At 51.0% G+C, this 27,289-nt stretch overlaps 5 protein-coding genes across 16 annotated transcripts in view; 2 read left to right on the forward strand and 3 right to left on the reverse strand.

Moving 5' to 3' along the window:
• Positions 1-695, reverse strand: part of Tln1 (talin 1) — a 29,858-nt gene extending 29,163 nt beyond the window's left edge. The window contains exon 1 of one of the 2 annotated variants that reach the window (XM_087549210.1): positions 149-247. The gene's annotated coding sequence lies outside the window, so the exon portion shown is untranslated. 2 annotated transcript variants of the gene reach the window in all.
• Creb3 (cAMP responsive element binding protein 3) lies at positions 660-6,027 on the forward strand. Its single transcript, NM_001395632.2, is given in 9 exon segments — positions 660-993; positions 1,079-1,235; positions 1,310-1,380; positions 1,486-1,575; positions 3,536-3,642; positions 3,741-3,809; positions 4,407-4,491; positions 4,578-4,662; positions 4,738-6,027. Coding segments are annotated over 9 exon segments (1,164 nt in total). The 5' UTR covers positions 660-816; the 3' UTR covers positions 5,061-6,027.
• On the reverse strand, positions 5,184-17,373 carry Gba2 (glucosylceramidase beta 2). 11 transcript variants are annotated; one of them, XR_015619524.1, is made up of 17 exons: positions 16,502-17,373; positions 12,724-12,815; positions 12,451-12,566; positions 9,558-9,776; positions 9,047-9,281; positions 8,763-8,865; positions 8,445-8,598; positions 8,244-8,369; positions 7,889-8,061; positions 7,583-7,687; positions 7,286-7,393; positions 7,034-7,185; positions 6,787-6,915; positions 6,548-6,690; positions 6,353-6,468; positions 6,078-6,269; positions 5,184-5,727 (listed from the first exon to the last, which is right to left on the reverse strand). XR_015619524.1 is itself a non-coding variant. In XM_087548236.1 (17 exons), exons 7-17 carry the CDS (start codon positions 8,486-8,488, stop codon positions 5,491-5,493), a joined length of 1,503 nt encoding a protein of 500 aa, XP_087404362.1. In that variant the 5' UTR covers positions 8,489-8,598; positions 8,809-8,865; positions 9,047-9,281; positions 9,558-9,776; positions 12,451-12,566; positions 12,724-12,815; positions 16,502-17,373; the 3' UTR covers positions 5,184-5,490. The 11 variants fall into 11 exon arrangements, 8 of the variants coding, with proteins under 8 accessions (XP_087404362.1, XP_087404356.1, XP_087404360.1 ...); XR_015619523.1 differs by having other exon boundaries at positions 9,047-9,286; XR_015619525.1 differs by having other exon boundaries at positions 9,558-9,798.
• Rgp1 (RGP1 partner of RAB6A GEF complex) lies at positions 17,272-25,892 on the forward strand. The gene is given in 9 exon segments (NM_001399573.1): positions 17,272-17,494; positions 17,858-17,992; positions 18,369-18,505; positions 18,757-18,840; positions 18,938-19,087; positions 19,312-19,458; positions 19,644-19,771; positions 19,947-20,136; positions 21,402-25,892. Coding segments are annotated over 8 exon segments (1,176 nt in total). The 5' UTR covers positions 17,272-17,494; positions 17,858-17,876; the 3' UTR covers positions 21,626-25,892.
• Msmp (microseminoprotein, prostate associated) lies at positions 21,741-22,791 on the reverse strand. Its single transcript, NM_001271322.1, has 3 exons — positions 22,662-22,791; positions 22,339-22,447; positions 21,741-22,018 (listed from the first exon to the last, which is right to left on the reverse strand). Exons 1-3 carry the CDS (start codon positions 22,789-22,791, stop codon positions 21,838-21,840), a joined length of 420 nt encoding a protein of 139 aa, NP_001258251.1. The 3' UTR covers positions 21,741-21,837.
• Positions 25,893-27,289: the final 1,397 nt, after the last annotated feature.

Consider the following 27,289-nt stretch of genomic DNA (forward strand, 5'->3'; position numbering starts at 1 on the left):
TTCAAACCTAAACTGAAACGTACTGTACCCTGACCTCCCCAACCGGACACAGGATATGCAAGAGGATTGGGGGCCCCGCCCGCCGCTTCCCGGGCCGGCCTGATCCCGCAGCCCCACCTAGAACCTCAGCCCAGCCCGTCCGGCCTACCTGCGCTGCCCAGCTCTGCGCCCCGCCCTGGGCCCGCTACCCGCTCGTTCTCCCGGTCGCTTTGGGGCTCCGGCCTCGCCCTCCCTTCGACACACTCTCGTCCACTTCCGTCCTGGAAACGTCCCCCACCCGCCGGCGGTCCGCTCTATGGTCGCAGAGACTGCAGGAAGCTGCTCTGGCCGCAGCTCTCGATGCTCGGGCTCCCGCGAAGCCTGGCCGCCCCCCCCGGCAGGAAGCGAGGGTGCAGAGCACTGGAGAGAACGCCCGAACTAAACGGGAGTTCCCTTTTAGACTCTTAGGGTTTTTTTAATAGCTCGCGGCGAAGGCGGATCCGGATCCTCAGAATCCCCGCCCTGGGGCGTGGGAAGCTGAAGGGACATCCCCATAATTTGCATAGCCCCTGGGACGTGGCGCACTACACAAGCCACTTCCGAGTTGGAGGGAACTCCAAGTCCCAGGATTCCACGGGACTATGTGCATCACTTCCGTTATGTTGGACGCTGAGGGGAATAGAAGCTGAGAGGCGGGTGTGGCATATAGAGTAACAGCTAGGCCCTGGTCCGGGAGTGACTAAGGTTAAGTCGATGCGACTTGACAGACTGAGGGGTCGTGCCTAAGGTTCGGAGATTGGATCTGCGCGGAGGAGTTTCTATCCATAAATATTCCAAATGGATCCTGGTGGTCAGGACCTGCTAGCTTTGGATCCTGGTGATCAGGACCTGCTAGCTTTGGATCCTGGTGATCAGGACCTGCTGGGCTTCCTGCTAGAGGAAAGTGGAGATTTGTGGGCTGCGACTGAGCAGGACATAGAGACTCCCCTGGACTTGGAGCTGTCGCCTTCCGAGGTGGGTGGGTGTTCTGAGTGGGGAAGCTAGCGATGTCCCTGAGACCCAAGGTACAGAGATAAAACAAGGCCTTTGATTTTGTTAGAACTCCGTGCAAGAATTGAGCGACTGGGAGGTAGAGGATTTACTGAGCTCTCTGCTCAGTCCCTCGTCATCGCCGGATGTTCTCAACTCTTCTAGTTCTTCTATTCTCCATGATCACAACTATTCCCTTCCACAGGAGCACGTCTCCATAGATCTAGGTGAGTGTGAAATGTTAAGTTATGGGGAAAGAGAGAGCTCACTGAACTTGCTAGCCCTACTTTCGCTTTTGCAGATCCTGGGAGCTTTGAAAAGGAGGGGTTCCGCATGAATCCATTGCGTGTGGAGGAGACAGCAGCAGAGCAGGTACTGGGCTTGGTGTTTCAGGATTACCTCACTTTGCAGCGGCCAAGAATCCCCCATACTGCTCTGACATCACCATGCAACTCTGCTCTCTTCCTCCAACCTTAGGAACTTTCTACACTGATACTGACAGAGGAAGAGAAAAGGCTTTTGGAGAAGGAGGGGCTCACTCTGCCCTCAACACTTCCTCTCACTAAGGTAAGGCTTCTGGTAGTAGAGCAAAAGCTGGAGGGGGATTGTATAACCCAAGTAGGCAAACTCAGTTTATTTCATATCGATCACTTACAAAAGGACTGAGGTCAGAATGGAAGCTGATAGTGGGAACCTGGGACGAGCAGATACCAGGGTAGATCCTGGTCTTGTGGCGCTGATATACATTTTGGCGTTCCTTTCAAAATTATCAGTGTATGGCTTTGTAGGAAAAGGCCTTGCTTAACTCCCAGGACCCACGTGATGGAAGGAGAGACCCCCATGTACAAAAGATAATTTTTTTTTTTTGTTCTTTTTTTCGGAGCTGGGGACCGAACCCAGGGCCTTGCGCTTCCTAGGTAAGCACTCTACCACTGAGCTAAATCCCCAGCCCCAAGATAATTTTTTAAATGTAGAGTAACTTTAGAACAGAGCCTTGAAAGGGCCTTCAAATGATGGCCTTGACAGATTTCGTTGCTATCTTGGGACTTCGCCTTTTGCTCAGTGGTAGAGTAGATATGCTGGAGAGGCTGAAGCAGTCTAACAACAATAGTTGTTACAAAGCTGTAACAAAGTTGTAACAAAGCTGGACTTGAGGGGCTCACACTGCCATAACCCTAGAGGCAGAGGCAGGAAGGTCCTCCCACGCTCAAGGTCACTTCCCAAGTGAAAGCATACTGCATCTAGTTTTTGTGCCCCTTTTATTGTCTTACTTCTTTTGTTATGTATGTACTGACTTATTTGGGACAGGTGGATCAGGAGTTAAAGGCCAGACTTCGCTTCATGTTGAGTTTAAGCAAGCCTGGCCCACATGATAAACCCTCTCCTATCCCTCTCCTGCCATTACGAGATGAATGAGCAGTATAGTAGTTAATAGGAAAGAAAATGGAGTTTTGGAATTATCAATAGTGGCTCCGTCCCTAGGACAGTAACTGTCTTGTCCTCCTTTACACTGGCCAAAGCATACCATAATTCTCCTACCCCTGGGATTGGAATATAGCACCTCTGGAATACTCACCAAGTGCTCTACCACTGGCTACGCCCTCCAGCCCTGGTTTGTAAGGCAGGGTCTTGTAAGCCCAGGCTGGGCTGGCCTCACACTGTGTCGTAGGTAAAGAATGCCTTTGAATTCCTGGTTCTCCTGCTTCTAGCTTCCTAGGACCAGATTACAAGTGTATGACATCACTCCTGGCTACTGTCCAGGTTTGACAAGCATTATCAGAGACTATGAGAGTTAACTTTATTCAGTTTTAATTTCTGAAAAAAAAAGAGTTTAAAGTACTTAAGATAAAGATGTTCTATATCATTCTAGAGAGCCTAGGAAAATCCAATGGGTGGAAACTAGAAGATTGATGTGGGTTTAGGATAAGGATGGTGGTAGTTGTTAGTTCTGAGACATAGTCTTCTGTAGTTCACTCAGTCTGTCCTGAAAACTACCCTAACCAAGGATGGTCTTGAAATCCTGACCTCCTTCCTCTTCCTCCCAAGTGCCGATATTACAGGCATGTACAACCACACCTAGCTTAGGAGGAACTTTTTAAATTAATTGGCAGCTGTAAAGATGGCTTAGTGGTTTAGAGCACTTTCTGCTCTTCCGTGGGGCGTGAGTTCCAGTCCCAGCACCCACATGGCAGCTCACAATTATCTGTAACTTCAGTCCCAGGAGATCTGTCATTGTCCTCTAGCCTGTGTGGGCACCAGGCACACACATTATACATATACATTATACAGACATGCAGGCAAAACACCTATACACATAAAAATAAGAAAACTCTGGCTTTTAAGTGCTGGACACGTGTCCTGTGGAGATGTCCACACAGAAGGTGAATGCCTATTGGCAGAAAAGCTGTGGAGAGAATTTCATTGGGAAGGTTAGCTGCCATCCAACACACCTATGTAATATGTAAAGGTATGACATACAGGCATATAATGATATCCCATGGGTGACCTTTTCCCTATCTTCTCTTAGGTGGAGGAACAAGTTCTAAAACGAGTACGGAGGAAGATTCGTAACAAGAGAGCAGCTCAAGAAAGCCGCAAGAAGAAGAAGGTGTATGTAGTGGGGCTAGAGAGCAGGTAAATGGGCATGGGGGAAGCTAGAAACCTAAGGTTTCGAAGGGAGGACACACAATATTTGGATATCCATGTGTCCTTGTATCCATGTTGTCCTCCAGGGTCTTGAAATACACAGCCCAGAATCAGGAGCTTCAGAACAAGGTGCAGCATCTGGAGGAACAGAATCTGTAAGTGGCCATTTGAAGCCATTCATGTTTTTAATGCTTTTTTACTCTTTCCCCTGGTCCACGCGACTTCTAAATGCAGACATCAGAGTGATGGAGAATAAACTTAAAGGTAGCTAAGGAGCAGTAAGTACCAAGTTAAAGAAGTAAGAAAAGGCTGAATGCAGGTCATCAACATCAGAGCGGTTGCAGTCATGGTCATGGGACTCGGAGAAGACACATATTGTGCTTGGCTGGACACTAGCTCTGGGGGGTTGGCCCAGGGGTAGAGAACACAGTGCTGGGTGAGGCATGCAGAGTTTAAGGCATTAGAGAGCTTAAAATAAGAAAACTCTGGCTTTTAAGTGCTGGACACTTGTCCTGTGGAGATGTCCACACAGGAGGTGGAGTTTGTTTAAGTCAGGGCAGAGAAGTTTTACTTTTTGTCTCACTAAGGGATCACAGGCATTTGTGCACAATAAAGTCATTTGGGGAAAAAGGAGCAAGGAAGCGGAGGCTGGGTCCACAGCACCAGTGGAGAGGGTGGCTTAAACAGGAGGGTTTCACTGTGACTTGGACACTAGGCCGGAGCATGCCCACCAGTTTCCTCTCTTCTCTTAGGTCCCTTCTAGATCAGCTGAGGAAACTTCAGGCCATGGTGACTGAGATAGCAAACAAAACCAGCAGTGGCAGCACTTGCGTTCTGGTGAGGAGGGGGACAAGAGACACTTTCCTTGGCAGGGCTGGGGTGTATGACCCAGAGCCCATCACCTCCCTTTCCCTGTGTTCTAGGTCCTCCTGCTGTCCTTCTGCCTTCTTCTGGTACCTGCTATGTACTCCTCTGATGCGAGGGGGAGTGTGCCCGCTGAGTATGTTGGTAAGAGGCTTGAGGCGTGGGCTGTGGTAGAGGGCCTCTTCTGTGTTGTCTCCTGACAAGTCTCTTTCTCTTCAGTGTTGCACCGCAAGCTTCGTGCCCTGCCCAGCGAGGACCAGCATCAGCCGAAGCTGTCTGCCCTACAGCCAGAGCTACCAATGGGCAGCACAAACCAGTTGGAGAGCTCAGAACATACATTCCTGGCCCCCAGCAATGTTTCCTGCCTGAACCACATGGCTCAAGCAGAGCAACCCCCGCACTGGCCACTCCTTGATCTTTCTTCAGAGATGCCCTTCTCAGGCTCCGACCTTCTCCTGCAAGCAAATCTTACAGAAAGTGGAGGATGGCTCTCTACCCACAGCCCTTCTTCGATCATCTTACAGGGCAGGTATTCAGGTTAGGTGTGAGGATATGGGGTGTCCTCAGCCCAAGGACTCCTGTCTGTATTCACATAAAAAGGAGTAGGGGAGAGCCAGCCTTTGCTCACGGGCCTGTTAGGATGCCCAGGAACTCACCACACTAACTAGTTGTATGAGCATTTTATTTATACCCATGTGTATCTGTTGTCCCATGAATAGATTTGGAGAAATTTACTGGCCTTGAATACTTCATCCACAGAAGGAATGGGAAGGATAAGAAATAAATAAGTGGTTCCTCAGCCCCTTCTTACTGGCACAGCGGGGTAGGAAGAGGAGGGGCATGATTGTCCTATTGGCTCAGGGCTGCAGGACTTGTGGGAAGAGGCAGGGAAGCCCCGTGCGGAGGCTGGGCCTCCACAGCTCAGTGGGATCGCTCTGGACGTAGGTTTACAGTGATCTCTTTGGTCCGCATTCAGGCTGTGCTGGGTGCTGTGCCTTGTGTGACTGCTGGCCGGCTGCTGTTCTTTTTATGCTGCTGCTGTTGAAGGGCCAGCTGCATGGCCCAGATGCTCAGGGGCCGCATGTAGGCCAGGGAGCGGAACACTCGCTGCTGGCAGTATGCCTCTGGGGTCTGGAAAGCCAGGCCCAGGCGTTCCCATACAGTGCGGTAACAGCCTTCAGCTGTCCGGAAACCTTCCCAAGTCAGGCCCTGTAGGGAGAGGTAGAAGCCACACATAATAGCTAGTTCTCAGCACAATTTCCTTAGCAGATAAGGCAGTAAGCTGTTTGCCCTAAAGGCAAGAACTTAAAAGGCAAGAGGTGGAAGGCATATCCGGGAAGAGGGAGCTCTGTGGATGGGTAAGATGGCATTAGGTGGGGTTGGGGATTTAGCTCAGCGGTAGAGCACTTGCCTAGCAAGCGCAAGGCCCTGGGTTCGGTCCCCAGCTCCGGAGGGGGGGGGGGAAGATGGCATTAGGTGTTCTTGGAATAAACTGAATGGCTGAGGAAGTCTTCTGGACTAAGGTACAATGGTGAGGGGATGGGAAGAGAGTACATTACCTCTTGGATCATGGTGGCTGCCAGCCCATAGACCACGCCCACCCAAACTTCATCAGACTGCACACTGGACCTATCAGGGACACCATGAGGCTGCATCCCATTCACAGCCCCCATGGCTCCTCCTGCGAAGGCTTGGACATTGAGCTCAAAGATGGTTTTGAGAGCACGGACAACATGCAGGGTAGGGAATACCTGGAGGAACGGCAAAGGCGGAGTCAGACTTGCCTCCCACCTCCAGGGAAACCCACACTTCTCTGGGTCTTCTACTCGCTCACTTCAGTGTCTCCTTCTCCCAGGCCGCAGGCCCTCAGGAACCACTGCCCAGCACACTGGTCAGACATGACGCTGCGGGACTGTGGCTGGGAGCTGCTGTCGTAGTTGTAATAGCGTCCTGGAATAGAGAGGGAGCAGAGTAAAGTTGCTGTATCCTGAGGTTGGGTTTTAAGATGCCCCAGGTTGCTTTTACTCACCGTTCCAGAGCAATCTCTCATAAGCTTCCCGGCCTCGGCAGAGAATGGAAGAAAACTTATCCTGGACATCCTGGGCCCCACACAGAACGGCCATCTGGACCATCACAGCCACAGCTGCCAGCCACAGCCCTCCGCAGTAAGCACTGGTCAGGGACAGCAGCTGGGGTGAGACTGGCAGCTCCAGTCCCTCCCACACATGAGCACTACCATCCTAACATGCCCGGGCCCCCACCTCAGACCTGGAGATCCCTATCCCCAAACCTGGGGCCTGTGGTGACCCATCCATCGTAGGTCTGGTCTGCATAGCCTCCATTCTCAATGAGTCCATCTTGGTCCTTATCAAACTTCATTTCGGACTCCATCACAGCCTAGAGAGGGATGAAGACACTGAAGACCTGGGTTCTAAGAAAGATACTAGCCATCTGGGTTCTCCCAAGACTCCAGCCATGCCCCTGGTATACTGGAAACTATGTACCCGTTCCTTACCAGACACACAGGCCACATGTCCTTCAGGAAGCCTTGATCGCCTGTCAGGTAATAGTCCCGATAAACTTGCAACACAAACTTCAGGTTCAGGTCCTTCCAGTCAGCAGTATCATGGATCAAATATGCGTTGACCCGGAGCCATGGCTCATCATCTGTTGGAGGGGAGGGGACCTGCTTAACTGCATCAGTGGATAGGACAGAGGGTACAGGGACTGACAGACGGAAGTTGGCCTTAGGGGAGTGGAATCTTACCTGGATCCCCAATATCATGAGGGATAACGTTCCTCCTTTTCACAGGCGCCACTACTCCACTCATCAGGTACCGTCGCCGTGTCAGGTCCTCCTTGAAAGTTGCCAGAGCTGAGGGAGCAGAGACGCGAGTACGTGAGGGAAAGCAGGGAATGGGCAGGCTTGGGGTGGGGCACAGTGCTTCGCTTGTGACCCCAAAGAACTAACGAGCAAAATGCAGGCCTGCTCAGGAGGAAGGGGAGGACATATTATCTGAGAGACGGTAAAGGTTCAAGGGTAGAGAAAGCTAAGAGAAGTTACCCATATCATACTGAAGACTGAGCTCAAGTTTGGGCCACAGCATGACGAGAGCAAAAGAAGCGTAGAAGTGGACATCGTATGTGTTGTACATGCGGTACTCCTGGCCTGGAAGGGTGAGAGACACACTGTTGCCAGAATCCCAGCTTTGGTAGTTCTTCAAAAGTTGCAAGTAGGGCACAGTCATCTTTCCGTATTACTATTTCATCCCTTATCCTGTCGGCATCTCAGGATAGGCAAAATCTGTCATCTCGAGTTATGTGGAACAGCAGCTAGCCTGACGCGTGCCAATCCACCATCACTCCATACCTTCGAGATAGCCAAATCGCCCATAGTCCTGCAGAATAGGGCGCAGCTGGTACATACTCCCTCCCAGCTCCTCTGGTAGGGAGTCTTCAGGAACTTCCAGCCACACCGTGCCTCCATCAGCCAGGAAGTATAGTTCATTGAACAGTGCAGATTTGTACCAGGCAGGCAAGGATCTGGGAAGCCGAGAGGAGGGAATAGCTGTTAATGAGCCTCCCAGGACAGAAGGGATGGTAGAGTTGAGAGGAGTGGAGCACTAGGTGAAGCCCAGCACAGCCCTACTGACTGCTGGGGAAACACATCAGGTCCTATTTGGAGCAAATGCCTGGGAAAACCTACAAGAGGGCGCTGTTGGTACCTGTCGTCCAGTACTGGGTTCTGCCACGCTGAGATGCTGTTCTCCCAACCTGCATACTGGCACAGGGCATAGTGGCTCAGGGCAGGCGCCACATCACCATCTGAACCAAAGAACCGTGTATACCGCCTGGGATGGAAAGAAAGACATGAGAACAGATGCCCTAGGCCAGAGCCCCCTGTGCCTTTGGATCCCGGCATTTACCTGTAGTGGACTTGGCCTTTGGCTCCAAACATGATCCTAGGCATATCCCAAGCCAGTGAGAACTCCAAGCAGCACCGGCCTCGTGGCAGCAGCTTGCTGGAGGCACATACAGCCCCAGCGACACCCTCTCCTCTCTGTGTCGGGGTGCTCTGGCCTAAGGAGCACAGAAGAGTCAGCACAGGTACCACCGCCTTGAGCCCCAAAGCTAGGGACTCCTAATTTGAAGAGAAGGCCTATTTATTTTCAGGTCTTCCACCCTGGTCCTAAGACAGGACAGAGCCTTTCTTCCCAACCCCTCCCAGTCAAGCCCCCCGTCACCAGCAGGGGAGTCCAGCTGTCCATCTTGAAGTAGGTCCTGCCACACCTGCTGCCCAGTGCTGTCGGGGTCAAAGGCTGTGGTGTAGGTTACTGTGGTATCTGCCTGTTAAGAAGCCAAAGACTGTAAAGGAAGTCCAAGCACACTGGATCCTGACTAGCTCATCTACCCCTTACACACTGTCACCTCCAAGTCCTAGGAGCAGACCATGAGAAGTAAAGTAGGTTTGGCTCAGGCTGTGAGGGCAGGGGCTCACGGGGAGAGGTATAGAGCAGGCTTCCCTTACCGTGTGTCGCGCAGCCACAGCCATGGTGTAGGGGTTCGGAGGGGTTGGATGATGCAGGAGTAGCCCCTGTACAGTCGTCCCATCCTGTTCCAGACGGAAGGGCTCGTTCCACAAACCTCCGGCAGCATCATCTTCACCTCCTAGTCCATTCCGCATGGAGAACATGATGGACACATCCAGAGTCTCATCTCCTTCATTCTCTACATCCCACACAAACACTCCTACGGGGAGGCTGCTGTCCTGGGGATAAGAGATCGGACTCAGTCTCAGTGTATCCATGCTTGGCTCTGAGCCTCCGGGTTGGCCAGAGAGAACCTCCTCAAACATTCCCTACTACACTAGACATTCCCAGGAAGGCAGCCTACCAGGGGGTCTAGACAGCTAGGATGAACTGGTCTGGGAAGCAGCGTGCTGTTCACAGCTCTAGCCCCTCCCTTCACAAGTCTAACATTTCTAGCAGCACTGGATCTGGGGAAGGGAGCGGAGTGGAGGAAGCCAGAGGACTCCTCACCTGGTAATCATGAGGCAAGATAGGTGTGATCTGGCGACAGGTGAGGGTGACATTCTGGCCAGGAAGCTGATAGACTGTCCAGGCTCGGGGATAGAGGGCGTGGTAGAAAGCAAAATAACCACACAGGCCCCAGTTCCAGCTGCGCAGGACACTCGGAAGCTCCAAGGACAGGACTTGCTGATACACAGTCCGCCCATCTCGACGCAAGCATACTATAAACTTGATCAAGAGAGCAGACAGGCTGGAACAAGTAATCCACAAGCAACACACACTTGGTCCCCTCCCCCACAGCACTCCTTTTCAGACCCTGTCACCACCAGCCCTTAGGTTGTCTCCAGGCCTTCCTCCCAGCTCAGTGAGCCAGCACCTTGACCTACTTCCTCCCACTCCAGCCAGCTCCGAGCCCTCCTCCCTTCATGCCTGATCTGAGTACCTTAGTCAGGCTTACAGTATCCCTGCCTCTTAGCTTGGTAGCAGAAAAATGACGTAACAAGTCAATATGTGCTAACCCCTGCCTAGCGTGTTTTAGTGACTCCTATAGCATTCAGGCTGAACGCTAAACTCTAACCTGGTCACACAAATACAGATATTCTCCAGCCTATGAACATCCTTCGCTTCCTCTTCATGCGCTTGCCCATCTCCATCCAGTCAGATCCCCTCATCCTTCAGGGCCTGAGTCAGACACTTCCTCTTCAGCAGGGCACCATGCTGTTATGCTCTATTCCTCTTTAGTATTTGGTGAATTATGTCACCGTATTTGTATTTTCTGTCCCATGTCTCCAGTTGTCCATGGATCACTCTGAAGGCAGGGGTCCTTTCTAGCTTACTAAAGTGGACCTCCCAGAGCTGGATGTGTGTAAAGCCTCTGTAGTACTGTCTGCTCCTTCAGTATACTCTGTGCCCACCTCATGGTGGCAGACTCCATTTTCTCCAAGTCTTATTTCTCCAGTAAAACCCTAGGCTCCAGGGAGGAGGAATGCTGAGGGCTTAATCTCTTCCCTTACTCCAAACTACACTCAGTACTTTTACTGATAAAGTTCTCTTTCCTTTCCTTCTATCTCTTTTGAGATAGGGTCTTGCTTTATAGCTCAGGCTGGTCTTGAGCTGGTGATCCTCCTACCTCAGTGCTGGGATTACAAATATGGGCCCAGCCATAAAATAATTTTTCATGTTGCTGGTAAAATATAAATGGTTAAGACTACCAACTCAGGGTTGGGGATTTAGTTCAGTGGTAGGCGCTTGCCTAGTAAGCGCAAGGCCCTGGGTTCAGTCCCCAGCTCCAAAAAAAAAAAAAAAAGAAGACCACCAACTCTCTGTCACAGAGAACACTGGCTACCATGCAGCTGTGAGCAGGTTACTAATGCCCTCTGCACCCTGTTTCCTCATCTGTAAAATACGATAATAGTACTTTGTAGGACTTTTTTTTTTTTTTTTGGTTCTTTTTTTCGGAGCTGGGGACCGAACCCAGGGCCTTGCGCTTCCTAGGTAAGCGCTCTACCACTGAGCTAAATCCCCAGCCCCCTTTGTAGGACTTTTAAATGTAAACATCTCCAACGCCTGCCACCCTGTACTAACATAGTATATGCAGGCAAGAACTACCGCAGACCCATGTTTCCAAGCAGAAGAGACAAGGCTGGGCCTGGGGTGGAGACTGGACAGTGACTTGAATTGAGAAGGGTACTGTCATCAGGGGTTTGAGATTTGCCAGTCATCTCTCCTTTGGAGATAAGCTAGAGGTACCCTCAGGAAAGGGGAACTTGCTAACTCAGGAGGGGAGGTCATCTGAGAGCTGGGGTGAAGCAGGTCATATACTGTCAATTAAGGCCCTGACATGATGTGGAAACAGAAATGAAAACCCTGAAGCTTTAGAAGAGTGAGGAAGGCTGGAGAGAAGGGCTAAAGGGAGTCCTGGGCAGACGGTCAGAGATCTGCGCGGGGAGCTACCACTGGCTACAGTGGTAATCTAGGCAAGGAGACTCAGCACAGTGCTCCTTTCTCCTCCATGACTTTATAGGTTTTACTTTTTCTCTCCCAGCCTTTTCAAATGTTCTTTTTTTTTTTCTTTTTCTTTTTAAATTGAGGGCCAGCCCAGATGGCTCTTGTCACCAGCAAGTATAGGCACTTGTCACCAAGCCTAACAACCTGAGTTTAATCTCCCAAACCCACATGTAGGTGAGAGCCCACTCCTTCCTACAGGCTGTCTCTGACCTCCACACCGATGCTACAGCATGCAGATGCCGCAGTGAACAGTGAAGTTATGCATGAAGAAGCATTGAAGATAATTTTTTTTTTTTTGGTTCTTTTTTTCGGAGCTGGGGACCGAACCCAGGGCCTTGTGCTTCCTAGGCAAGCGCTCTACCACTGAGCTAAATCCCCAACCCCGAAGATAATTTTTAGGGCCTGGTTCTCTCCTCCTACCCTGGGGGTCCAGGGATGGAATGCAGGCTGTCAGACCTGTGTGGCTTTACCTATTGAGCCATCTCACTGCCCACCACCTTTGTTTTGCCTGAAGTAGCCCAGGCTAGCCTTGAACTCCTGATCCTTTTACATCTGCCTCTCAAACACTAGGACTCTAGTGATGGTACCACCCCACGCAGTACCAAATGTTTTTAGCCAGTTTAAACGATTTAGGAATTTCTAGTCTTTGGTGGGTAGCGGCTGAGCCAGTGCTCAGAATATTAGGCAGGAGACTTCCGAGAGACTTAGCAGGGCTGTTTGTTTATTCTTTCAAGGAATATGGGTTCTGTGTTCATCTTAACTTATTGTCTATCCTGGTCCTGGGCAGGGCACAGCCTCCTGTAAGCATTTATTGAATTGGACCATGTGGATGTCTAACTGTCACATCCTACGCTAGCCAAGAGTCACTCCTCCGCCTGCCAGCCCCCTTCCTTACTTGGTCTGCAATGACTGTCTGGTGCTGGTACATTCCAGGATTAAGCTGCCAACGACAGAACTGGCCTCTCCAGCCCCGGGTGATGGTGCCTCCTCCAATGCCACCCAAGGGGCAACCTAGAAGAAAATCTGGACAGTTGGTAGAGAACTGGAAGAAGAAAGCGAGGCCACATCTCCTGTCCAGGCTCAAAAACCCTAGGGGATGGAGCCAGGCATAAACTAGAACCACAGCAGTCGGACCCTCTCTGAGAAGGGCGGCTGGGCTGAGACTCACCGTAGATCTGTCTCAGGGGTACAGAATTGAACATGTCGATGAAAGGGGTCTTCTTTTCCACCTGCGTCTTCCGGTACCACCACTTCAAGTACCTGAGGAACAAGTGTCGGTGTGAGTGTAAGGTGAGTGGACTGTTTCTTATAAAGCACTCCCTTGTCACCTCACCGTGATCTCCAACTCAGTGTCCCAGGATGTCGGGCTCCATGAACATTCCTATAATCTTAGTATTCTGAAAGCTGAGACAGAGGGATTACAAGTTTGAGGCCAGCATGGGCTATATGGTGAGACTGTGTGAGACAACAACCTAGGACACATCACTATTATCTTCCAAACCGTCTTCCTGATTACGCCAGTTCAAGGTCCCTTACTGTCCAGTGGTCCAAGTACTAGTGTAGGATGCCCTTGTTTCTCTATTCTGAGAGAGGTGATTCTTTAACTCCACTACCGCTATTTTAGCTCCAACCTCAGGAGCTTTTGTCTGTGTTGAGAGGGCCAGTTGCCTTCCCTAGCCACACCCTCCTCCACACATCCACCCAACTTCCAAACAAGCGGAGGCTGCCAAAAGGACTTCCTCTTTTAAAAAATGATCCCGGGGTTGGGGATTTAGCTCAGTGGTAGAGCGCTTGCCTAGCAAGCGCAAGGCCCTGGGTTCGGTCCCCAGCTCCGAAAAAAAGAAAAGGGAAAAAAAAATGATCCCATTTATGATTATGAGAGGTGAAAAATTGGAAAATGTGTGAGGTAGAAGGGAGACCACCTCAGCGGAAGATAACTGGTGTTTATATATCCTGGACCATTTCCTCTTAAGCCTCGTCCTTGCTTCAGCATTTAATTTTCAGTTTTCAGACTTTGTTCTTCCAAATGAACCCAATAAATGAACTGGTTATGATGGTTCATACCTGTCACACCAACATTTGGGGTTGAGGCTAGCCTGGGCTAGGTAATGAGTTCCAGGACAACCTAGGCATCAAAGTGAGAGCCCTCCTCAACAAAACAAAGTCAGAATATGCATTAGAGTAAATCTTTCTTAAAAGGCAGTGTTCTCCTGTTCTTGCTCCTTGCTCTGTAGCCAACAGGAAAATGACCAGGACTGTCATACTGGAGTAATGTCTGTATTTTCAAGGCTAGGACACCTGCCTCAGCCTGCCTTCTAATCTTATTCCTTATTCTCATTCAGGATGGGTCACTAGGCAAGCCCTGCCCACCAGTCTTTCCCACCGTCCTCTCTAACCAATCATTTTATGCCCAACACTCAGTCACATCTAAACAAGTAATTAGGTTACGTCAGCCAAGCTTTTGTTTCCTCATCTACAAAATTGGAATAACTTCTGCCGTAGCTGCCTCATGTAATCATGGAAAGATCAAATAACCTAACAGATATGAAAGCCGTAAAGTGGGATATGTGTGCCAGGTATGACTATTGCCTTGTTATGTCAGTGTTTCTTACGTGAGAGGGACAATGACCAAGACTAGTTGAATGTTACCCACAGCTCTAAGCACAGGCCAAGGCACAGGGCCTGCAGCCCACAGTATTTGATGAATTATGTGTGAATGGATGTACGAACAGTAGACACAGAAAGAGCAATGCAAGACAGACTGCATCGGGAACTGGGAGGGAGAAATACATTAAAAAGAATAGGAATGGCACATTCTGGGGGTGGGGCAAAAGGTATGGAAGGCAAGGGTGGGGTGGGAGCAAGGCTGAAGGCCCTCTGCCAGTTTAGAGGAAGTAGGAGAGCAATGGGAAGTCAGAAAGGATCAGAGACCAATTACAAGATTCAAAAATGGGCAGAGCAAAGGACTCTCTGGTAGTAAACATTTATTAAGTAAACTAACTCTGGCAAAAGGAAGAACAATCAAAACTGAACTCAAGCTAAGAGTCCAACAGCTATCCTGCTAGCACCCCTATCATGGCGCCCCTCAGTTCAACTCTTGAGGGGTTCCTCCTCTAGTTTGGCTGCTGGTCATTCCTGATACATTCAGTTTTTTTCAACAGTATCAATTCCAGCTCAAAAATGATCATTCTGAATCCTCGCCTCTGCTTTCTCCGCAGTGTAGGGCCTCATCCCATTTCCAAAGCTCTGAGTGGTGATTCCCACCCTATCCTAGTATGGGAAGCCGAGGTCCAAGGGGCTGAGCAAGAGCTTGAAGCCTCTGTGACTCAGCTCATACTTGGTGGCTCAGAGGCTGGGATGAATGCATACCTGTTCTTGACCTTATCCTGATCACATGCAATCCACCGTGCCCATCTCGGCAGTGTAGACCCCACTCTGACACGAAGGCTTGTGGAGTTAGAGTTTGGCTGGAACAATATGATTGTTAACTCTGACAACTTGGCCAGGTCTAGAATCACCAAAGACACAAGCCTTTGGGCCCGCCTATGAGGAATGCTTACTTAATGAACTGAAATGGAAGATGCACCTGACTGTGGGTGACGCCATGCCATGGGCTGGAGCCCTGGACTGGACAGAAAGGAGAAAGAGCGCCAAGTTCTAGCATTCGTTGCTCTCTGCTCCTGGCTGTGATACCATGAGCCTACCACCATTACTTCTCTATCATGGTCTATCATGGGATAGACCGTACCCTCAAACTGTGCGCCAAAATAAACTCTTCCTTATCTTACTTTTGTCTGGTTTTGACAGCTAGTTTCATAAAGACCTTGGAGGGACGGATCTCTGAGATGGGCCACCCACAGGAGCCAAATGTCCAGGCAGCACCAGGCCCTCTTCATTGGCTAGGGCTAGGGTTATGTAAGTGGCCTTCCCACCACCGGACCACAGCACTGACTGAGGCAGAGAAGGGTGCCTTACTTTGGAAGCTTTGGGGGCTGAGTTTGGCAACTCTTATGCTTCCCTCCCCGGTGCTGTGTTTACATGTGAAGTGACTCAGAATGATGCTCTGCCTTTATATCGGTCTGTTCCTATTAATACGAATGGTTCTTCATCACTAGTCATTCAGCTCAGTGGGGAATCCAGAAGCTTCTATAGTACCTGCTCTGGTGTGTCTGTAACCTCTGAGATAGGGGGAAAAGCTAAGGCTGGCTCTGGATGACCGGAAAAAGCACTGCTGGCTAGAAGTCATCTTTAGAGGTCCGGGAACATATTTCAGTGGTAGAACGCATGCTCAGTATATCCCTAGCTAAGTTTGCTCTGAACTCTTAGGCTCAAATTATCCTCCTGCCTCAGCCTCCCAAGTAGGTGGCACTCTAGGACCTTGACCAATTCCAACTTTGCTTTTTTGTATCAAAGCCATCTGTCACAGAACAGAGCGAACTTCTCACTCTCTCTTAAGGGTTGACAACAGCCAGACACAATCAACTATTCCTGAAAGCCGAAGCACGCGCTTAAATAAGGTACACATAATGTTTCAGCTGCTGAGGGTAAGGTAGACCAGAGAACCTCCTCCTCAAAAAAGAAAACACTGTATCAAGCACAACAGAGACTGGACTTCTCCTACCTTGTCACAAAGTATTGCTAATCTCAAAGGGAAGGCTGGGAAAGAGGAAGTGCACGGGGTGGTGGTGGTGTGTGCCTAAATAGGAAAAACTGACTTCAGGACTAAATGCTCTTTTTCCTGCGAAGAAGACAAGATGCTAGGAAAGAAGCGATGGGGGAAAAAGTTCTTCAGTTCCACCCTCAAAAACTGCAGGGCTAAAGAATGCAGGAGATATGGCATACTTGACTGGAACCAGGCGCCCACCTGCTTGCCTACCCTTTCTCACTTAGGGAGTCTGAATGGGAACAAAGGAATCAAGGCATTCTAGGCAACGGAATCTACTCACCTCAAGCCCATACCGAAATGCTTTACCAAATTACTGAGAGAGACGTTGTTAGCCTGAAAAGGTTTCCTCTTCTCTGCAAACTCGTGAGCCAAGCAAATCCGCCAGCCAAAAGGAGGCACCTGGTAGCCCCTAGCTTTACCCTCGTAGGAGGCCATCAGCTGCCCAGAGTCCTCTGAATTGCAGTAGCCTGGCTCATTCTGGGGTCCACTGTCCTCCGGGCTCCGGCAGTCTGTAACCCGCACAGCCTCAGTGCCTCCAGTATCTTCACTATAAATTTGTGAATCTCTTTCCGCACAGCCGATCTGCTCGGAGGCAGGTACGCAGGTTACCATGTTCACGGGATCCTGGGTCCTCACGACCCCGGTAGCCTCGGTCCCCTCTGACAAGTTTCTGACGTTTCGAAACGCCAGCGCCAGTTGCAGTTAGATGCGGTCCGGGAGGGCCCGATGATGGGGTCAAGCCGTCGGAAGTTTGTATCTGAGTAAAGTCAAAGAGCTCTTGCTGCAGCGGCAGCGGCTACAGCAATAAAGTCGCCGCGGGCTCTCCTTGGGTCGCGTCTCTAGATCCTAGGCGGGAAGGGTTGGGCCTTGTTGTCATTGGGCCGCGGTGATTAGCACGCCCGGCTGTAGGCCGACCAGCTCCACGAACAGAGGCGGAGCCGCGCTACCTGCCCGCAAAGCACCGCCCCTGGGACCCGCCCGGGAGCTCGCCGCAACCCTCGGCCCCGCCCCGGGCCGCGGCTCTAGGGTCTCCAGGGCTGGGTACCGGGTCCCTCCAGCCGGGATCCCCAGCTCCCGCGCTCAGGTGCCACCTCTGGGAAGGTGACCCGCAGCCCTGGTATCACCCGATCCCTTTCCGGCCGGAAGCACCCCGCACGTCGGACCGGAAGAGGCGCCTCAACTCTGAGATGTGACAAAGGAAGTCCCGCCTCTGCCGCGCGACAGACTCCGTGGATGCCACCGAGCTCTGAGCCGGTCTCGCAGGGGCGGGCAGGTGAGGACGACCTCCATGTGTAAGAGTCTGAGTTTGGATTCAGATACGAGGCGCGTGACGCTGTCCTGGACTAGGACGTGGAGCCTCGAGGGAAGCGGGGACAGAGGCAGGCCTGGGAGGAGGCGCAAGGGGCCCTAACCCTGGGCGCAGCGAGGTCTAGAGCTAAAGCGACGCCTTCCCGTAGGCAGTACAGAGTCAGTGTCCAGGTCCCCAAACCCTAGTGTTCCCACCCTCACTGAAACTTGAAAAAAAAAAAAACCCACTTCTTGACCCCTGGGACTCAGGTCTAGACATTACCCTAGTTTTTAAACACTCTTTCCTCCATTCCCCTGTACTGACTTCTGGCACTCTGTTTCCTTCTAGATTTGGTTCTGGAGCTGCCATGATTGAAGTGGTAGCTGAGCTGAGCCGAGGTCCTGTATTTCTGGCCGGGGAGGCTCTGGAATGTGTGGTGACTGTTACTAATCCCCTGCCCCCGACCGCCACTTCTGCATCCAGGTGGGGATGCTGGTACTGAAGGTGACCCCCTCCAGGAGGAAGCCTGGTATCACTACTTCTAAATCAGAGCTTTGGTTGTTCTGTAACTACACGACCATCACCACCTTGTTCATTGTCCTCTCATTGTAATGAAGGGCATTTTAACAAAAGATGTGGATGACAAGACCCCTTACCCTCCTCCTTTGCTCCTCCCTTTGTCGCGCCTTTTTGAACTCAGTGTATTTTTCCGTGTGTAATGGTTTTATTTCGGGGTCCCGGATTCCCTGGTCACTAAGATAGTCGCCTAACCTCAGTGATCTTGTCAGACAATATTCTAGAGAAAGCATTGGTAAAGTCAGGAACTAGCTCCTTATTCCTTCGTTTCCCTTTTCCACAGTGAGGCTCTGGCCTGGGCCAGTGCCCAGATCCACTGCCAGTTCCATGCCAGCGAGAGTCGAGTAGCACTGCCACCCCCTGACTCTAGTCAGCCAGATGTCCAGCCTGACAGCCAGACTGTCTTCCTGCCGCACCGAGGTTAGAGAGTGTGTTTGTTTGTCATGGAAGGAGGCGATGTCATTGTCACCCAAGGGTAAACTTAAGTCGTTCTTGTATGACATGCTCACCAACTTATCAGTGGTGGAGGGGAAGATGACTTGATTTACCGCTATAAGACTTCCCATATTACAGCAGGAGTTGGCGGTTTCCCTTGTCTCCACTTGCTGTGTGACCCTGGTCAGTAATGCATAATGGAGTCATCTCATTGCAGTCTTTCTGACTTGTCATAGGTGAGAGGGGCCAGTGTATCCTGTCTACTCCACCAAAAATTCTGTTCTGTGACCTGAGGCTAGACCCTGGAGAGTCCAAATCATGTGAGTGATTGTCTCCTCACCCCAGATTGCCTTCTAAGTCTCCTGGAGGGAGGACCCTGGCTGCCTCTAGCTGCCCTGACTACTGTTTCCCAACCAGACTCCTACAGTGAAGTGCTGCCCACAGAGGGGCCACCTTCCTTTCGGGGTCAGTCAGTCAAGTATGTCTACAAATTGACCATTGGCTGCCAGCGTGTCAACTCACCCATCACTTTACTCCGAGTCCCTTTGAGAGTTCTCGTGCTGACTGGTAAGTTAGGTTCCTGGAGAGATGAGTGGGGGAGGGTTACTAAGCATGTTGTGGGGGGACCTCGGAGACTCCTGGTTTTAGGGACAGTGCTGGGGATGAGAGGTAAGTTAAGATGCAGCGCTCAGTCACAGCTCCCCTTCAGCCTTCTCAGGGAGGAGACTAAAACCAGTTGTCTGTTTACATCTCTGATTCCTCCCAACATTACCCCTGCTTGTTCATTCTAGGTCTTCAAGATGTCCACTTTCCCCAGGATGAGGCTGTGGCTCCATCCAGTCCATTCTTAGAGGAGGACGACAGTGGGAAGAAGGATTCATGGCTGGCTGAGCTAGCGGGCGAGCGCCTCATGGCCGCTACATCCTGCCGCAGCCTCCGTGAGAACCCTTTCAAATTACCCCACACCAACCTTCCCTCTGTGTATCCCTGTCTGAGAAGTCTTACCACATCTCTTCAGGGGTCCACTAACATTTTACCCCATCACAAAGAAAAGCCTTGTTTTTTGCCTCTGAGACTCAGTCCTACTTGTTCCCCAGTATGAACTATATCTCGTTCTCCCTAGATCTGTATAATATCAGCGATGGCCGAGGGAAAGTTGGGACATTTGGTATCTTCAAATCTGTGTACAGACTCGGCGAGGACGTGGTGGGGACCTTAAACTTAGGGGAAGGAACTGTAGCTTGTCTGCAGGTGAGAAAGGAGCAGCTTCTATTGTGTTCGGCCTGAGGGAGAGGGTGGAAAAGGGACCTGCATAAAGACGTGTGCATTGTAGAAGTGGAAACTGGGGCTCCTCAGGGCTACCTCTAACCTGCAGTCTGCATTTCCAAATGTCTGCTGGTTTACATCTCTCCCTGCCTGCTCCCAGTTTTCAGTAAGCTTGCAAACTGAAGAGCGGGTACAGCCTGAATACCAGCGACGCCGTGGGACCGGAGTTGCCCCTTCTGTGTCTCATGTGACTCATGCCCGGCACCAGGAGTCCTGCCTACATACAACCAGAACCAGCTTCTCTCTCCCCATCCCTCTATGCTCTACCCCTGGCTTCTGCACTGCCATTGGTGAGAACCTGACCACTACTGGAGAAAGAAGTAGGGGAAGTCAATGCTGGGCCTTGGTAGGGTGTAGTGGGCCTTGATCCCTAAAGCATCCACATCTAGTCCACCCTCTGCATTTTCTCACATCTTTCCACTCACCCCCACCCCCGTGTCTTAGATGTGCTGACCTCTAAATACAGTTCCTTACCCCTGTGTTGCACTGATCTCTGGTCCCTTAGCACATTTGCTTCAGGTTACCTAGTCGTGCCCATCCCCATCCTGGGTTACTAGGTAGTTAAACTAGTATCCTTAGTAGCATCTCTGGTTAGCACCAGGTTTCTTAAAGGATTTGATCAAAGCTCTCTGACCTGTGTCTTCTCTTCTGTATGGATACAATCTATTCTTCTAGGAAGTATTTTTGGTTTGTCTGTTTGTTTGTTTGTTTTCTTTTCTTTCTTTCGGAGCTGGGGACCGAACCCAGGGCCTTGTGCTTGCTAAGCAAGCGCTCTACCACTGAGCTAAATCCCCAACCCCTGTTTGTTTGTTTTAAAGGCAGGCTCTCTCACGGTGAATGTAGCCCTGGCTGGCCTGGAGTTCCTATGTAAACCAGGCTGGATTCAAACTCACAGAGACCCACCTTTTCCTGAGCTCTGGTCAGAGAATTTACAATGCACATAATCATTTTATCCCATGTGGATCCTGGCACATGCATTGCCACATGTGTTCAGGTCAGAGAACAGCCCACTGAAGGTGGTTCTTTCTACCATATCATATGGGTCCAGATTCAGATCATCTGCTTGGTGGCAAGTCCTTTAACCTGCAGAGCTGTCTTGATGGTTCTGCGTTTTCTGTTTTTTAGTTTAGTTTCCTGTCACTGGCTTTTACTGCCTTCCAGCTGATGGTCTTTTGTTCGTTTGGTTTTTGACATTAGGGATATATTTGATATGTAGTCTCACCCCCCTCCCCGCAGCTGGCATCAAACTGACCTTGAACTTGTGGTCCTGCCTTCAGCCAGTCCTAGGATAGGTGTGAGCCACCAAACCTGACCTTTTCTGGCTTTTAGAGCGGTGGTTCTTAACCTTCCTAACGCTGTGACCCTTTAATACCTCCTATTGTGCTGACCCCAACCATAAAATTATTTTGTAGCTGCTTCATAACTGTAATTTTGCTACTGTTATGAATCATAATGTAAATATCTCTGTTTTCTGATGTTGGTTGACTGCCAGGGGTTACGACCCACAGGTGAGAACCCCAGTTTTAGAGCATCTACCTGTCTTTTTCTTTCACAGTGTCCTTGAAGTGGCGATTACATTTTGAATTTGTAACATCCCGAGAACCAGGATTGGTGCTTCTGCCTCCATTGGAGCAGCCCGAGCCTGCAACCTGGACAGGACCTGAACAGGTGCCTGTAGACACCTTCAGCTGGGACCTCCCCATCAAAGTGCTTCCTACAAGCCCCACCCTGGTCTCATATGCTGCCCCAGGCCCTAGCACCAGCAGTATAACTATCTGAAACTGGCTCGCATGCCCACCATGGCAAGAAACTGAGAACTCGACACCTGGACTCCAGTGGGGCCACTTTCCCACCTGGGGCCCTGTAGCAAGGCAGTGGGGAACGGACTTACAGCTGTAGCATTAATTTATTTATTTGGAGGAAGTAGGCAGCTGCTAGTGGTTTCCCTGGAAGTGGCAGCAGCAGTGAGCTTTCAGCAGATGGGTGAGCCTTTAGCTGGAGTGGGGGGCAGGAGCCCCACGAGCAGGGGTGTTAGCCGAGCCCCATTCTAAGTCAGGTCCTCCCCCTTTGCAGGGCAGCCGAGGGTCAGCTTTTTGCACCAGGGAAAACTGACAGGTTCCGGCCTCCTGTTGCAGTTCACACCCAGCAGGGAAGTCAATGGGATGCTGAGACCTAGTGAACCAAAGACTGGAAGTCAGTACAGTAAAAAGCCACCTTTAGGGGCCTGCCCTTCCCACTCAGCCATCCTCCCACACCCTCTTTTAGTGTCCCAGCATCCCTAGCTAAGCTCTCTACTCCCACATAAGGACCCTCTAGTGTTCCCAAGCAGGACTTTTTCCCTGCGGATCTACCTCGACTCCCCTCTTGGTGCCTTCACATTTGCATCTCGTGATGCCCTTCTGTTTACTCTCGCCTCACAGAAATCTAAGGACTCCCTGGCCATCCCTTAGGCACACCAGAGGTGTTCCCTCTGGCCACTCTTGGCTACTCACGTGTCACAGCAGCCCACACCAACAGGATGCAGACAGGTACAATGGAAGCAGTCCTTGCGGAGCCAAGATTCACCCAGAGTGAAATATTTACCCTCGTACTGGCAGGGAGCTAGGGAAGGATGAGAACTGTGTTAGCAGATGAGAACTGGAGTGTTGGCAGAAGTCTCTTCTGGTCTGGGGTAGAGGATAATCCATGCATACTACCCCTCCATACAGCCTTCCTGTTTCACAGGTTGAAGGCCTGAATGTTCTAACCCAAGGTTGGGCATCTCTAAGCCTTCACCACTGCCCTTCCCTTTCCCTTTAGCATCAGCCCACCTTACCTTGAGCTTGGAAGTAGCACTTGCTGTTGACTCCTGGGTGCTGCAGGACCAGGGACACCACCAAGCAGATGACCCTCCAGCCTCCCAGGATCCCCTTGGCCTGTCCAGCCCAGAGTATCCTTAGAGCCATTCCTGCAGCTCAGCTCTCAGACCCGCCTTGGCTTCTGTTCAGATTCCTCTGGTTTTATCCCCTCGCTCTTCTTGCCTTGCTCCTGGCCTCCTGAGTTTCTCTCTCCTTGGACTCCTGACTCACACCATGGCAGTGCCCTCTGCTCTTACAGGCTGGGAATGTTTATAAAGTGGGGACCCTGGTCCCCTGCTGAGTAGAGCCGGACAGGCTGTAACTCTGTTTCCTGAGGTGAGGGCATGAAAACAAGAGGTCCGGCTTTTAACAAGCTGTGAGAGCTGATTCATGCCCCCACACAGCTAGGAGGAGGGAGGCAGCCATGCAAGGGGCACTGGACTGGGCACTAATACAGCCAGGAGGGGAGGGGTGAAGGCCCCAGGTGGTCCCCAGATCTCCTTGACCTGCAGAGAGGAAGCATTCCATCAACCCTCCTTCCACCAGCAACAGGGGTGTGTGTGCTGGGATCCCTGCCTGAACCGGAGGGAGGCATTTCCTGGGGATGGCGAATCCTGTGCCCCAGCCAAACCAAGGAGCTGCAGAAGGGTGCAACTGCCAGTCTCCAGGAGAGCAGGCAGGCATCTGGAATGGAGAGTTTCCTTCACATCCCAGGGCAGGGTTTCCCTGGTGCACTGTGAGGAAAGGGGTTCATCCATAGGCACCCCAAATTTTGCATTTTTACCCCAAGTGGACAACAGATGCAAGATCGTCCCATTCCTGACAGTGCTTCTGCACCCCCCCAAGAGAAGTATCTCCAAATACCTTAATGGATGTCACCCCACTTCACAGAGATGCCCCCTCTTTCCTCATGATGGGAGCTTTCTAACGTCCGAGTTTCCACAGGCTCTGCAGGAGTGCTGGGCTTCAGTGCCTGCCCACTGGCTGTCTGGCCATGCACAGGGCACTTCACCTGCCACCCCGCTTCCTCACCGTATTGAGAGTAGACGTGCCAGCTCTTGGGCTTGTGAGATAGATAGCATGTGGGATGTTCTTAACACCATTGCTGGCCCATGGCCCTCAGAAAATAGCCGCTGACGGAGGCTAAAGCTCAGGCAAAAACGATGTTCTTTCCTCTGGATGGCAGTAAGTAGCTCTGTACAGCTGAGGGCTTCTGGTGTGGGCTCCCGGGTCCAGCTTCTGCCTTCACATGTATGCTTCAAGGTATCCCTACTGCCTCCTTCAAAGACCTGTGTGGTCCTGGGAGCATTTTAGATCCAGTCTTTGACATGTGGGTTGAAAGGTGGTGTTGACAAATCTGTGTTTCCATACCTTGGGAAGAGGGATCATGCCGTACCCTCCCTTCAGCTAACTTTAGGACTCTTTTTCTTATTTGGATTCTGACTTCCTTCTCATCCCCTCATGTGCACTCCAAGTCTCCTTTGTGACTACTTTGTGACCCTGGACTTTTGTTCTACCTTCCGGAGTCCCCAGTGTTGTTCGGTTCTTCCTTTCCTACTCCTAGGACGTTTACTGCGGTTTTCCATCCATGCCTGCGGTCCCGTTCACCCCTCGTTCACCCCTCGCTTTACTCATCTAGCACAGCAGATACATCTTACTAATGGCAGACCTTTTCAGGAGCCCCCTGCTTGTCACCTCTTCATTCAGCTGCTACTGTCACGTCAGCCCACCTCTGGGATGCCTTTTGCATTGGCTAGGGATGTAGTTGGGTGACAGTGTTTACCATCTAGTGTCCCAGGTTCCACCCCTAACACCCTCCCCCCCATTAAGTGGAAGAAAACAAGTGTTTTTTCAGATTGATATCAAGATAAGAACAAAGGAAAACTTAGGACACCTAGGTAGGCTCCTGGGAGCCTGGAGGGGAGAACACAGCTTCGACTCCTTGCTGTCTTGGCTGGAGAAGGGATTAGCAGTCTGCTTAGTAGTGAGCTCTGCCACTGCCTTGGGGGAACCCACCTGAAGGCCGAGCATAGACCATTTTCTGCAGTAGCTCGACACAATGCACGTGAGGCTAGAGATCCCGGAGGCAGAAGAGGCACTGGAAGTGAGACCTGGTAGGCATTAGTGTCTGAGAGGTGCGGGTGAAGGCGTGTAGCTGTGGGGACTTCTGGAAGGAGGCAGAGGCCGAGCAGAATTCCTCTCTGAGGTCATAGGGCAGTGGGGAACTGGCTGATGACCTGGCAGTGGTGTGTGCAGAGGCATCAGTGGTTAGAGCCCAGCCCACTGAGTCCCAGGGGAGTAGCCTTTGGGGCAAGGGGCAGGACAGGGTCAGGGTGAGGGTTGGCACAGGCCACCTATGCAGGGACAAGGAAAACATCCGCCAGCGCTGGGCCAGACTGTTCCAGCAGTGCAGGCAGGTGCGCACGCAGGGCAAGGAAGTGAGCACATTCCGGGGCTGAGTCAGCCCAACCCGGCTTGCTTTGCCCAAATGGGACAGAGCACTGTGTTTGGAGATGGTGGCTCAGGGAGGTTTGGGGACAAGAGCCCAAAGAAATCATGAGAGGGACTGCTTTCTGCCCAGCTGGCAACAAACTGCAGAGCCCCTAAATTCATAGCTCGAGACTGAGTAGGCAGTGAGGCAGGCAGGTTAGAGCTGGGAGGCTTGAGAGGAAGGGCAGAGGAAAGGCCCTCCAGAGTCTTGCTGGAGTGGAGGATCCAGGGAAGCCGAGGCAGGTGGTGAGGCCTCTGAGAATAAGGAGTTCACCATCCATGCAAGTCAGAGGGTATGACAGCCCAGCTAGGTCTGCCAGGGGCCGGTGTGAAGGAAGGGCTCCAGGGAGTGTCAGGGGTTAGATTATTTGGATCTTTGCAGTACTTCCTGGGTCTAAAGAGGCTTTCTGTGCTGGAATAGTTGTTCGGGTTTCTCAGGTAAACTGGAGCCATGTTGGTCTATGACCACAAAGATAGTGGATGGTGTAGTAACAAAGTCCTGTGTCTCCCATTACCCAACCTGCCACCCACTACCCCTCGCCCAAGCCCCCAAAGGAAGGCTATCACTGATAGGGCTGTGTCCATATACCTATCCCAACAGAGAAGCAGGAGTGTTGCCCCAAGTATGAGGACCAGGTGGGGCTATAGAGTGAGACCCTATTTTAAAAACAATTTGCTCTTACTAAACCTTAAAATTTTGAATAAAGATTGAAAAATCAGTGTTAAGTGTTTGATTTACAACCCAAAGTTAGGTCACTATGGTTAGTTTTATGGGGGTTGGAAAGAAGACTTTGGGTCTAAGAGCACTCGTGTTTGCAGAAGGCTTGGGTTTGATTCCCAGCAGTGCCCCTGGAACTACAAACTCGTGCTTGTCCCTAACCATCCATCCGGTACCAGGACGTCTTGATACCTTTCCTGACTTCAGGCACCAAGCACACACATGGTACACAGATAGATACACAGATGTAAGCACTTAGACACCTGGGTAAACCTTAAGACATTTTAGAGATTGGTTATATGGCCAAAATAGTGGCTCATTCGTGTACACTCAGCATGTGGGGTGGGAGGCTGAGGTGGGAAGCTCATCTGAAACGGAGCAGACTGTCAGAGAGTGAGAGCTGGCTCTGTGGTGTGGAGTGTTTCCCTTTGCTGATTTGAGCTCCTGGGCTTTGGTCTGCACTGGTGTCGGTCTCGGTTCTTATCAGCAGGACATTTCTGCTTCCCCTTCCTTTATTTGTCTTTATTTTTAACCTTAACTTTTGCTCCACAAGCCTTTAGCCTGTCCTGTGTATCCTGACCTAAGTAAAAGGTTTCTTGGGATGGGAGGCATTGGGTTCCCGTCTGCAAAGGAAAGCAGGTCCTGCTGTGTCTGCTAGCTTCCCGACTGTCTAATGTGGGCTGGTGTGGAACCATGTACTCCTGTTTGTTCTGTGGTTGGTAAGAGAGGAAGGTGAGCTGAGTAACTCAAACGGTACATCCACAGCATGGCCACTCACTCTGATTTCTAAGTCGGGATTTGTTCTGTCTCGGGAACGGACACAAATTCTACCTCGAGCCTTATGACTTGTGCTTTCTTACACCAAAGGCAATTGCAAGGCTTAAGATCTTTGTGATTTAGTTTAAAGAGCTTTAAATTCTGCAGTTGTCTTTGGTTCCAAACAAGAAAATCTGGGTCAGCTAATGAAAAAAAGAAAATGCCTGCTTTGGGCCCTGTGGCTTTGTTCGTGATGGTCCAGCCCCAACCCTGCCTCCTTCCCAGTGGCCTGCGCTTTTATTTCTCCTTTGCTCTGCTGGACTTCTTGAGAGGAAAACTCCACACCAACTTCCTCTGCTATAAATTTTCTCCTTCCTCATCTCTTCACTTCTTTCTGCCAACATACACCACTACTTATTACCCCCTCCTTCCTCAAAGCCCTGGGCCCTCTTTGGCTCCTGTCCATCTTTAACACCCTCATTGAAATGCTGTTTTTCCTTGATGTGTCCTTTGGTCTCCAAAAGGCTACGCTTTGGTTATTTATTCTGCATGGTCCATTTCTGCCTTCCTTCCTCTCCGATCGCCCTTTTTTCCTTTTCATGCTAGACCATTTCTAAACTACTTTTTACCACAGCTGTTACC

The sequence above is a fragment of the Rattus norvegicus genome, chromosome 5, assembly GCF_021556685.1.
Source record: "Rattus norvegicus strain SHRSP/BbbUtx chromosome 5, alternate assembly SHRSP_T2T, whole genome shotgun sequence".
Taxonomy (NCBI): domain Eukaryota; kingdom Metazoa; phylum Chordata; class Mammalia; order Rodentia; family Muridae; genus Rattus; species Rattus norvegicus.